The sequence below is a fragment of the Mesoplodon bidens genome (genome assembly GCF_964165515.1).
Source record: "Mesoplodon bidens genome assembly, chromosome: 3".
NCBI classification, from domain to species: domain Eukaryota; kingdom Metazoa; phylum Chordata; class Mammalia; order Artiodactyla; family Ziphiidae; genus Mesoplodon; species Mesoplodon bidens.
In genome coordinates, this window is record NC_138178.1 from 17958324 (window position 1) to 17971234 (window position 12911).

The window sequence follows — 12911 nt, forward strand, 5'->3', positions numbered from 1 at the left end:
GGTTGATCTTTATAGATCCAACAGCCGCACAGTCCACGTTATTTTCAAGTACACATGAAATGCCCACCAAAAAGGCCATAAAATAAGTCCCAATATGGTTTTAAAGTTCTTTTTAAAATCCTATGGCTGAACATCTACATCTCGATACTCTACCTACTCAAAATGTGAACTGTGTTTGGAGTGTGAACGCTGATGGGGGTGCAGGGAGGAGCGTTACTTGTGCTCCATGAACCTGCCCAGCACTATACCATGTGGGCTGAAGAATAAAGTAGGATGGCACCAACTTGGGGGAAAACTACATTTGTGTTCAATTAGAAAGGAAACAGGTTTCATTATCTTGTAATAACGTGTAGTGGAAAAGAATCTGAAAAAGAATATATGTGTATGTATATAACTGAATCACTTTGCTGTACACCTGAGTCTAACATACATTGTAAATCAACTACACTTCAATTGAAAGAAAGAAAGAAAGAAAGAGAGGGAGGGAGGAAGGGAGGGAGGGAGGGAGGAAGGAAGGAAGGAAGGAAGGAAGGAAGGAAACAGGTGGAGAAACAGGAATGCTCACCACTGCTGCTGGGTGCAAAAGACACACCCAGGACCACTCAGCTTCCTCCACAGAAATCCAGGAGTCCAAAACAGGACGAATGAAAGAGCACATAAATCCCTAAAAGAAAACACTGTGCGGCTATGTCGGCATAGCTATGGTTAATGGATGTGGAAATGTATTTATAATCAACTCCAAAAAAGCAGGCTACTACTCAATCCTTTTTATTTAAGAGGAAAAAAGTGTGTGTCTGTCTCTGAAGGAAAAAAGCATCAGGATGCAAAGCCCACTCAAATAGCGGCAGTAATGAGCTTTAAGCAGCAAGGGGGTCACGAGTAACTATTTCCTTCTTTGTATGTTTCTTTTTCCTCATAAGAAGCTGTATTATTTTATAGAAGAAAAACAACCAAAAAAAGAAAAAGGAAAGAAAGAGGAAGGGAGAAGAGAAAATATTAAAAGATCAATACAACACATTAGCTCATCTCTTTCCAGCATTATGGCTGGGAAAGGGCAACCTGTTTAAATTCTTCATAAATTTCTGTAGTTTAAGCTCTGGAGCTGAGCTGCACAATAAGATGACTATAATTTAAGTCTCTAGAGGATGCTCTTCATGTGGACTGCAGGAAAAGGATTTGAGAGCCACCCTATTCCTGGCTCACAGAAGAGCCTGACAAGGAGAACTGACCCCAGGAGAAAGCAGCAAACCACAGAGACAGGCAGGAAAGTTCTGCATTTTTGACACCACGTGCTCCCAGCCCACGGTAGCTGCAGGGAACAAACCCCACTACGGCAGGGGCTAGTGAATCAAGCATCCATGACGTTACACAACACCTGGTATCCTGGAATTTTTCATTTTCCTTAAGATTTCAAGAAAACACATAAGACATCAGCCGGTTCTGAGCCAGGCACTATGCTGTCAGGAACGCAGGCGTGAATAAGCACAGCAGCCGCACTCGCCCAGCCCACAGCTCCGGAGGCAAGGGGCCAGCGGTTGGAGAGCTCCCGGGAGGAAGAGGAGTGGGCACTGGGCGATTTACCTTCCTCGACCCCATGCAGTCACCTCGCTGTGCAGCCCGCCCTGAGCTATCACAGGCTGCGACGAACAGGTGAGGATGTGGCCGCCAGCCCTCCCAGCATCTCCCAGCAGGTCAAATACGAGGGGGTGTGGCCACAGCCTGCTCAAGTTGGATGCAAGCAATGAAGAATCCGCTGACTCCTGTGCCGGAGCCCAATATCCCGCCACAGATTCCTAACACGTTCCGAGTCACTCCTCTGCCTCATTCCCTCAAGGAGGACAGACAGGAGGGTGGATACAGGCCAGTGATGCCTCCATCACAGCCAACAGCGAAGATGCCGTTGCAGTGTGACAGCTCTCGGAGAGGAGGCACGGAGGAAAGGGCGGCTTCCTGAAAGCCAAGCCCAGCGGGAGGATGCTGGGATGCAGCCGGGCCATGCCAGCTGCTGGGATGGGCCGCCACTGGGATCAGAACAGAGACCTTGTATGTCGCACATGGAAACAGTGAGCATAATGACAGGCCTGAGTTGTCGGGAAAGATGTTACATTTGGTTAAAATGAGCGGGGGGATGGCACGGAAATCTCTTAAAGATATTTCCATTTAAAACGCTGCAATTTTAAAAGTTCAAAACCTAGTATTATGTCCCAGATATCAAGAAAACCATTATACCCTGGGGAGATTCATGATACTTATTATAAAACAAACATACCAGTATGAGTGGCCCAAATGTCCTTTAAAACACATGTGTCTGAAACAGGAAGGAAAGTGCTTCCCCCACCCATGCCCTCCCCCCACCCCGCCTTCACAAAATGAACTCAGAGCCGCTTTCCTGAGTTGAACTCACTCTGTCTTTATCATCCGCCACATCACAGAGGATGTCGTCGAGATCGAGAATTCCTCCATCTCCATGTTCCAGTCGATGCACTTGTATCCAGTAGTTTGGATCCTGTATGAAAGAACAGACAGCAAGTTAGCATCACCAAAAGGGAACACAACAATTTACACGGGGATAACCTCCTGCCATGAAAAGGAATCGACCTCATCAAGAATATCCCAACTGACTGAAAATTCAAGTGGCTCCCTAACTTTGATTGAGTCAATTTTCTTTTTTTTATGATGGAGTCACTCCTGCATGCACATCCCTTTGACTCAGACGCCAATACACTATTGTGATAAGAACTGCAGAAACGAGCAAAACTCACTGCACACAAAATATTAATTCCTCTGAAGTATGCTGGGTTTCCCATGGTCCAATATGAAATACTTATTAATCCTCCCAATCCAATCTACTGAGATATTCTAATAAGCAAGCAACGTATACTGTGTGTCTGAAAAACTCATGTCACAGCTTATCTGAAGAAAAGGAGGTTGCCTGCCTCGGTGGCTCAAAGTAACCCCTACAAACAGGTCTAAATATACTGACACAGAAGAATGTTAAGACCACAAGTGAACAAAGCAAGCTCAGAACAGCATGTGTGCTTGAGTCTATTTCTGTAAAGACAAAGTTACATACACTTGTACGTGTGCATACAGCAATGTCTCCAAAGATGCACACCAAAATTTGCAATGTTTATCCCTGGGGGTGGGACTGGGGGAGAAGGAAGAAAAAAGACTTCATTTTAAGTGTCACACACTTCTACCTGGGGTGTGTGTGTGTGTGCGCATGTTCATGCATGTGCACACACATATATACACACACATACATATACACACAACGTAACATAAAATCAAGCTCTAAAATTATGTGAAGAGAGAACATAGTTGTTCTTAAACTTCTATAATCATTCTCTTGTGTACTTAAATGAAAATATACTCAACTATACCTTTTGCCGTTAGCTACTAAATCATCCACAGCACAGAATTACTAATAAAAAGTTCAATTCAAGGTAACACTGCATTTTCCCAGCCTAACCAGTGATGTTTGGTACATTTTTTCTTAAAGGAAAGTCTGAGATGGAGGAGACACAAGATTAATGAGAAATGAGAGTTAAAATACAGATTCTGGACCCTACTCAGATCTACTGACTCTGACCTTCCAGGGGTGGGGTCAGGCAATCCATACCCTTGAAGCCCTCCAAGGGCATCTTTAAGAGAGCCATGGCTAAGAATCACAAAAAATGGAACACATAAAAATGCAGAATTATCAATCCCTGTCATTTCTAACCAGCACAGAAGGCAGTCCAGACCCTAACTCTCAAAGTTATTAAACATTATCGTAAAAACTACTATGCCAATAACCCAGAGTCCCTCTGTACCCTTATCTATCTAGATTTCTTTAATAGATTCAGTGCTGAAATCAACTGTTCATCCAGAGCACGGAGAGTAAGCTTGTAGAAGACACACATACCACACACACACACGCACGCACACCACACACCATGCACACACACGCACACCACACACACACACCACGCACACGCACACACCACACACACAAAAAACACACCACACACCACGCACACACATACGCACACCACGCACACACCACACACATGCACACGCACACCACACACACCACACACACGCACACACACACCACACACCACACACACACACCCTTGGCATCCCCTTCACTCACTGGTCCTTACTCTGCATAATTCCCTGGTTACAATGTCATCCAGAGAGTTCTTAAGAAACCCGCTGCTGTGAGTCCAGCCAGGCTCCAGAATTTGTCATTTCTAGAATTGTTGAGCTGTTGAAGAACAAAGTCCTGAAACAAGCTATACTCCTAACTCTTCTTTACCAAATGGTACTAACTCTCCAAGAGAAATGGGGAAGAACGAATAACCTGGGGGCGAATAAAGAGAAAGTCATCATCCCCAGCCACTTACCACTGATCCATCCTGCCCTCCGCTTCCCCCAAGCAAGCTGCAGGATGACCTAATCAACCTAAATATCAGCTTTCACTTCTGAAACAACGTTATGCACACAGAAGCAGGCTGACCTCTGAAATGTAGCTTATAAAACACATTCTTACAGCCTCTCAGTCCTCCTCACTCTTTCCACATGAGATCACAACCTGCTGCCTTCCCATAGCACTTGGAGCTACTCCTCTGAAATAAATTCCCTCCTAAAGATTTCCTAGCCTCTTAAATTGGTACCTGAAAACCTGCTACGGTCCAGCCTCTCTCCCACCACTTCCCCTCTCACAGCCCGCACTGCGCCCTGTATAACTGCACCCCTCCTCACATGCCCAGTGCCTGGGGACCCACCTTACCCCCCAGGCTGACCATTCCCATCCATCAAGACTCCTCAGCCATCCTCCTCTCCAAGAGCTTCTCCTGACTGGAACACCCCAAGAAAGGTTAGAGCTCTATCTCCAGCCTCACTGTTAATGTCTCGAAAAACCATAATGGTATGATGCAAACTAATATATAGAGGATGGATAAACAACAAGGTCCAACTGTACAGCACAGGGAACCGTATTCAATATCCTATGATAAACCGTAATTGAAAAGAATATTTTTTTAAAAAAAGAATGTAGGGCTTCCCTGCTGGCGCAGTGGTTGAGAAGTCCGCCTGCCGATGCAGGGGACACGGGTTCGTGCCCCAGTCTGGGAAGATCCCACATGCTGTGGAGCGGCTGGGGCCGTGAGCCATGGCCGCTGAGCCTGCGTGTCCGGAGCCTGTGCTCCGCAATGGGAGAGGCCACAACAGTGAGAGGCCCGCGTACCGCCAAAAAAAAAAAAAAAGAATGTATATATATGTGTGTGTGTGTGTGTGTATATATATATATATATATATGTAACTGAATCACTTTGCTGTACAGCAAAAATTAACAAGACACAACTATACTTCAATAAAAATGTTTAAAAGCCATTGAGCCTTTAAAAGCTGTTAATACTGTATTTTTCCAAATGCTAAAATAATAGTACAAAATCTTCTGTTGACCATACTTTGCCCTCGAGCTACCACACCCCGACCCTCTTGACAGCAAAATTTTTTAAAGATCTGTCGTCTCAGATTCTTCTCCCATAACCCTGTTCCAATCAGGCTTCCTCCACACCATGGTTCCAAAACTGTCCGTCAAGGTCACCAACCGCCTCCATGTTGCTGAAGGAGTTCTCCAGACCCACCTTCCTTGGTTTATCAGCAGAATGCGAGGCCGCTGGTCACTCCCTCCTCCTTGAAACACTCTGCAAACCTGGCTTCTCACCCTTCAACGATCTGATCAAGGCTTGTCTAATTCTGAGATTCAGTTGATGACTTCTGCCTCCAGAGAGGTTCTAATTCAACAGCCAGGTATGCCAAGTAGCCCTGACAACACCATATCAAGGCATTCATCAGGCTGGTGCTTATTAAATGTCACTCCACACCATGTGCTGAATGGAAACAACCATTTGGAGAGACGGCACCAAGAGGGAGTCATCAGGAATCTCAAGAGAGTACAGCACACTACAAAATCAGATCTGAGCAGCGCACGTGAAAATGACCTCCTCCCATAAGAGTGTGAAAACCAGGAAGGAGGCTTTTGCCACTGAGAAATACAACTCCTTGGAAGAGTAGTCTCTCAGGAGATTTTAACTGACAGCCTCATGCACACAATTCTCTCTCGATACCCAGAGCACTCGCTGTGCTTTCAAGGAACAGTCAAGTACCCGTGAGGGAAAACTTTTCTAAAAAATTTAGACCACATTCGTTGACTCCACTTTGTGTCAGTCTACACTAAGTTTGAAATAATAACAGAAATCATTGCTGTCCCGGCTGTAAAACTTAGAAATGTACCTGAATAGAAAGCTGTGATAAGCCACTTTTAAAAATACCAAAAACATTAATTCTACAATCTGTAGACCTGTCAGTGGGTTAAAAAACAAACATGACACAACACTCGATTTTTTTAAAATAAGTTTCACTTACGGTACGTACATATAAAATAACCAAAGATTTAAACACTAATAATAAGATTACAGTATGATGAACAAAAATCCATCACACATGAGCAAGAAATGAGAGACAAGGTTTGTCCAACAAGTGGCTGGAGAGAGGGCTACCAAGAAGCAAATGTCCCCTCCAGACAAGGCTCCCCCCAGGATGGATCCAAGCCCAGAGAAGAAATTGGGAGGCAAAACCACACAGAGAATCACTGCTTCTCCCCCAAGATGACTGGGAAAAAAGATGGAGGGAACATTTTTATGACCAGCTAGAATGAAAGCACAGAGATATGATAACATGCAAGCTGCAAAGAATGCTGATACCCACCCTATCCCAGGACACAGGAAGAGAATACAGTGCAGGAAAAGTCCTAATGAAAGACTGACTGCTATCCAAATTTCAAGAAATCTCTCACACTCCATAAAGAGCATTGTCACACTGTACAACAAGATACTGAGCTTTTGCGCGTGATGACCTGGGTAACACACAAGCACTGCATATTTTATGCCCATGCAAGTTTCAAAAAAACATCTACAAATAGAAACAGTACCCTACTCTTGCATTAACCATGGCATACAGCAATGGTCTATATCCTGTCAAATCTTCAAATGAGAATATACTTGTAAACGTAAGACTAGGAACTTCATGTTGATCCAAAAGAATTGAGTATTTCCTATGTGTGAAGCACTGACAATCATTACCTACTGTGAGAAATTAAAATTTATCAGATATAACAAAGAGTTAAAAAGAGACAGACCATGAGTCATAAGAAAACTAAACATAAAAATGCTTTGTGAGTTCAGAAGAGGAAAAGATTACGTTCACTGAAAAGATTTGGGGAAGGTTTGTGGTGAGGTTTTAGCAGAATCAGATTCCAGAAGAGGGAGGGTGGGAAGGAGGGAGGGAGGGAGGGAGGGAGGAAGGAAGGAAGGAACTTCCAAAAAGTAAAATACAAGTCACCACATCAAAGGGAAAAGGAATCAGAAATCAGAACGGGTTGGACCCTCTCAAGAGCAACACCAAAATCTAGATGATAATAGAATACTGACTTCAAAGTTCCTAAGAGAAATGGTCTACAACATGGAATTCTAGACTTCAGCCAACAGCTACCAGAAAAGGTAGATAGAAATGCAGTGTCTCTAAACAATTACCCTCTCTGTACCCTCCTCAAGTGAACACTAGAGGATGTGCACCAACAAAACCCAAGACATAACCGTGAGTGAGGAAGGCATGGCATGTGAAGCAGGGGGCAGACACAGGAGAGAACTGCCAGGGGGCGGTCCAGCCAGGAGCCATCCCCAAGACTAGGCCCAGAAAGGACCCGACGCAACTAAACACACCCAAATGCTACTTAACAGCTGGCAGAGCTGGGATGGAATTAGCTGCAAATTCACAGAAGACCAACCAAATGGAAAAAAAAGAAGTTGTTCATTTCAGGGAAAACACAAAACTTGTGAAGAAAAGAAAGAGTAATCAAGGTATCTTTCATACATGGTTCAGCTATGAGAAGCTTTTAATACGGAAAGTAGTGTGAACGTCAAGTATTTAATCAAAATTATAACTACTTTGGGGGGAAAGAGGTCTAAAAAGTGTGCGTGTGTGCGTGAGAGAAAGAGAGAGAGAGAGAGAGAGAGAGAGAGAGAGAGAGAGAGAGAGAGAGAGAGAGGCAAAGCATGCCTGGGGCAGTGAAACAGGGTTAAATCTTCCACATTGAGTCAAAAGACAGACGACCCCCCCCCACTCCCGGCCCTGAAAAAAAAAGAAGAACCGACATAAGCACTCACACAGAAATATGGAGAAGAATATGGAAAGAATCAGGTACAAGAGTTGGAAACGGCAACCTCTGTAGGAGGTGCTGCTCTTTTTCATGAGAATCCTGGTAGAACTATCTCACTCTGCACATCTATAATGTTCAGAAGCAAAAAGACGAGAAACCGTTTGAAAAATTCCTTAAAATAATGTGCATGGCACACGGCTTCAAGGTTAACAACCGTCCATCCCATGAGCCGAGGATAACTGTCTCGGGACAAATGAAGTCATTGGTAATGACATCACAATTACTGATAGAAAGCACTTCCTCGTTCAAGTTAATAGAAGAGCACAATCCAGAGGACTGATGCCTCATGCTGGATACTCTTGGTTAAGTATCCCTCCAATCTACTTAAACCAAAAACAAGACATTTAAAATACGTTCCAAAGTTTTTTGTTTTTTTTTTAAATGAATCATTGGTATTTCAAGACAGACGTGGTAGAGTCCTCCCACAGTATCTGTAGGGGGGTTGGTTCCAGGACACCAAAATCCACAGGCGGTCAAGTCCCTTGTACAAAATGGTGTAGTATTTGCATATAACCTACCACATACCCCTGTCTACTTTAAATCATCTCTAGATGATTTATAATACTGAATACAATGTAAGTGCTATGTAAATAGCTGCCTGTGCAAGTGGTAAATTCAAGTTTTGCTTTAGGAACTTTCTGGAATTTAAAAAAATAGTTTCAATTGAAATCTGTAGATAAGATTGAATCTGAGGGCTTCCCTGGTGGCGCAGTGGTTGAGAGTTCACCTGCCGATGCAGGGGACACAGGTTTGTGCCCCGGTCCGGGAAGATCCCACATGCCACGGAGCGGCTGGGCCCGTGAGCCATGGCCGCTGAGCCTGCGTGTCCAGAGCCTGTGCTCCGCAGCGGGAGAGGCCACAACAGTGAGAGGCCCGCGTACCGCAAAAAAAAAAAAAAGAAGAAGAAGAAAAGATTGAATCTGAGACGCAGAACCCACATATAACGGATAGAGAGGGCTGACTATACGTGTGATTTTGACCTTAGCTACTGTAATCATTTCCACTTCAAAAATGCCTATCATGTATAAATTCAAACCACAGGACCCATTTTCAATTTTGTTGCAGTAACATTACACAGATTTTTTGTTGCCTTCTCAATAAAGGCAGAAAAAATAGCTGCTGTTCAACAGCAGATCACCATTAAATACCAGCCAGTGCCTCGTGGTCAGTGCACTCCGCTGCCCCCCACTTTTGCACCCCAAACCACACCCAACACCCATGCCACCACCTCATCAGCACAACACAACAGAGCAAACCACAAACCTTCTGCCTCCCTTGAAGAGTGGATGGCTTCATTTAATATGTCAATCAAAAAAGGAAAAGGCAGCCTGAAACCAAAGGTGAATTCCAACTTCAAGGAAATAACATTCTGGCATTTTGCTTTATTAGAACCAGCACATAATCTCTCATAGGGTCGCATATTACCCCAGTAATGTGGGAAAGCTGCCCATTATTGACCTCTCTACCTGTGACATCACTTTCAGAACAACACAGAGATCGCTTGAGCTATGGATGCTCCCCGATTCCGGCCCCACGCCACAGAAATCATGTACAAGAGATCACAGAGCTGGCTCGGGACGGAGCCAAGGCAAGAACGAGAATGCAGTAACCACCGGTTATATTTGCGTTGCATTCATGTGCATTATCTAATGTGATGGGAGGGTTTATAATCCCTATTTTCAGATGAAAAAACTGAGACTCAGAGCGTGTAAGTTGCTGACAAGAAGTCACAACTAATAAACGCTGTCAGCCGGGACTCGGCCCTATGTCTGCGGACTCATTCCCAGCAGTTTCTCAGACCCACACGGATGGTTTGCAACAACAGTACCACAGGCGCTTGTCTTCCTACAGCCCTTCCTCCCAATCTCTTCCCAACAGCACCATTTTTAAAATTTTTGCATAATGGGGAGGTCCATAAAATATTTATTTTAATAAAAAAGTTTTGCCTGTTTAAAAAATCAAGTCTGAAAAACCACTCACCTAAGTATTATACTACAGTTTTAATCTCATCCATGATTTGAAGCAGTAGTTCTCTAAGCGGGATTCCATCCCAGATCAGCATCACCTGAAAACTAATCAGAAGTTCCAAATCTCAGGCTCTACCCTGGTCCGACTGAATCGACATTTCTCAAGGCTGAAATGCTTTGTGCTTCTTCTATGTATCATTATGTATTATGTTTTAGCTCATAAATACATGGGTTAACGCTTATCACAAACACTTTTTTTTTTTTTTTTTTTTTTTTTTTGCCGCTCCGCGCAGCATGCGGGATCTTAGTTCCCCGACCAGGGATGGAACCTGTGCACCCTGCAATGGAAGCACAGAGTCTTAACCACTGGACCGCCAGGGAAGTCCCATGAACTCTTCTTAAATCAAACAGATGCTTGTTACTACATCTTAAAAACCGTCACCATGAATACATACACATATGTTTGACGTTCCTGTGATGACCATACAGGTGGTTATACATATATTCACAGTGTCAGATACAAATTTCGCAGTCAGTATCAGATATAAATTCTTTCTCAGAGCTGTTTCACCTCTAAGCTCTTTGCAGAGAATTGCAAAATCCATATCTCTAGACCAGAGCCCTCCAGACACACCAGCCTCAGACATCGACCTCTCTCACTGTATGTGACTTTGGGAGCTGTCTGAATTCCCCAGGGAGCTTGTTTTGATTGCTTGCCAGGAAATTTTAATGCCATGAATAAAAGCATGTCTGTCTGGGAACAACTAATAACTGAACAATATTTTTATCAAGTCCTATTTTAATTCTAATTTATGAAGCGTATATTCCTTATCTTCCCCGTAAAAGCAACTTATTATCTTCATTTCTACTGGCAGCAACATCCTCCTCGGACTTAATCTAATCAAGCCATAAACCTAGCCTCTCTACAGGAAATACAGGGGATAGAGAATCAAGTCAAATGACACCACAAGGAAACAACCAGACAAGTCCAGAATATGAGACCTTTAATAACACAACTGCACTGATTTCTTTAAAAGAAAACCACGTGGTCTAATATCTGGATGCAATATATGATCCTAGAATGTATCCTGCATCTGGAGAGAAAATTTATTTTTAAAAACAAAACAAAACAAAACAGTGCTGGGACAAGTGAAGAATCTGTCATATCATGTGACAGAACTGGTAACTGGAGAATGTCCTGGATGTGAGTGGTATAGAGTAATTATATAAAGGAATATTCTTGTTTTCAGGGGATATGTGAGGTAGTTAGGGGTGAGCTGCAGGGAGGGAGAATTTGGTACTATGCATCAATACGCTTAAAATTGAACATACCCATTAACCCAGGAATTTAAAATGTCTGTCTACATGGTCAGGATGTATATACAAAATCAGATGTTTTAAGAAACAGTAATACAGAATAGGAAACCAGCCACATACCCAACGATTAGAAATTGGCTGAGTACATCCAATCAATGAAACACTATACAGCAATGTAAATGCTGTGCACAGAATATCATGGAAGGTATCATCTCATCTTTTGTCTGAAGACAGTGCAACCTGCAGACACAGACAAAAGGTACCAACGGCTACACAGTTGGCAGCCCTTGTCTGTACCTTCTGGTTTTCCACAGCAAACATCTATGTGCAATCTTATCTTATAACTGTATCACCTTAAATAACGAGTGAACACATCCCACATCCCTTCCTTTCCCCTTCCTTCTTCTCCTGTTCTCAATAATGGAATCACCTGCTAACTCATCTCACTGCTTCCAGGCTGCTCCCTTCCCAATCCTGTCCACATCCTGCAACCACCTCCATCTTCACAAAACACCTGTTTCATCGTGTCCCTGCCCCGTGATGAGTCACTTCCAGTGACTCACTACATCCTAAACGTTAAGACCCAACGTCCTTGGCCAAGTACTCAATGCTCTCTCCAGGCCTGCTTTTCCAGGCTCTCCGTGGATCCCATCCCCAGCGCTCGGAGCAGCGCCCGAGACGGCAGGTGCTCAGTAAACGCTAGTTCCTCCCACTCCGCACATCTGCACACTTTCACACCCATGGCTCCAGCGGCCCAGGCTGTCTGTGCCTCTCCTGATGGAGAACACAAGCGCCTCCTGTGTGAAATGTGCTCCAACCCCAAGGTGTTCATCTAGACCACAAATCTGTCACTTAACAGCCTATCTCCTTGTACACGAGTGGTGTTTTGTTATCTCTAGATAAGTTCCCGAAAGGCAGGGAGCATCTTCTGCTCTCTTTAGCGCAGAACAATGAACAAAACACCATATTGTTGTATAAATAATGTGTAAAATATATATGAATAAAGTAATAACCCTATTGGGCAAAGAAAAAAATTTCAACAAGACTTTCTCAGAGACTATAATCAACAAATGCAGGCTTGTGCTCCCCTAACTGCCAAGAGAAACCCCGTGGACACGGGTGCCTTGTCATGATCAACACCCCCTTCACCCTGTATCCTCAGACCCCAGAGCTCACTCAAGAACCGCAGTGTGACTATCCCGGCTGACATTCCAGACGACGTGAGCTATGGGGAAAGAAACCTTCCAGATACTCTACCCTTCCAATGTAAAGGAACCCAATTTCCAGCAGAAACACCTTCATGCTCACCCACAGAGCTGCATCCCGAGCACCACCGCAGGTCTGGAAGGCCAGGAAAA

The 12911-nt window shown here is 43.9% G+C and overlaps 1 protein-coding gene across 18 annotated transcripts in view; it reads right to left on the reverse strand.

Moving 5' to 3' along the window:
* Positions 1-12911, reverse strand: part of PARD3 (par-3 family cell polarity regulator) — a 629043-nt gene that overhangs the window by 516058 nt on the left and 100074 nt on the right. For all 18 annotated transcript variants that reach the window (XM_081228686.1, XM_081228701.1, XM_081228699.1 and 15 more), the window contains exon 2: positions 2405-2506. In XM_081228686.1, coding sequence (XP_081084812.1) covers positions 2405-2506 — 102 coding nt within the window. The remainder of the gene's footprint in view (positions 1-2404; positions 2507-12911) is intronic.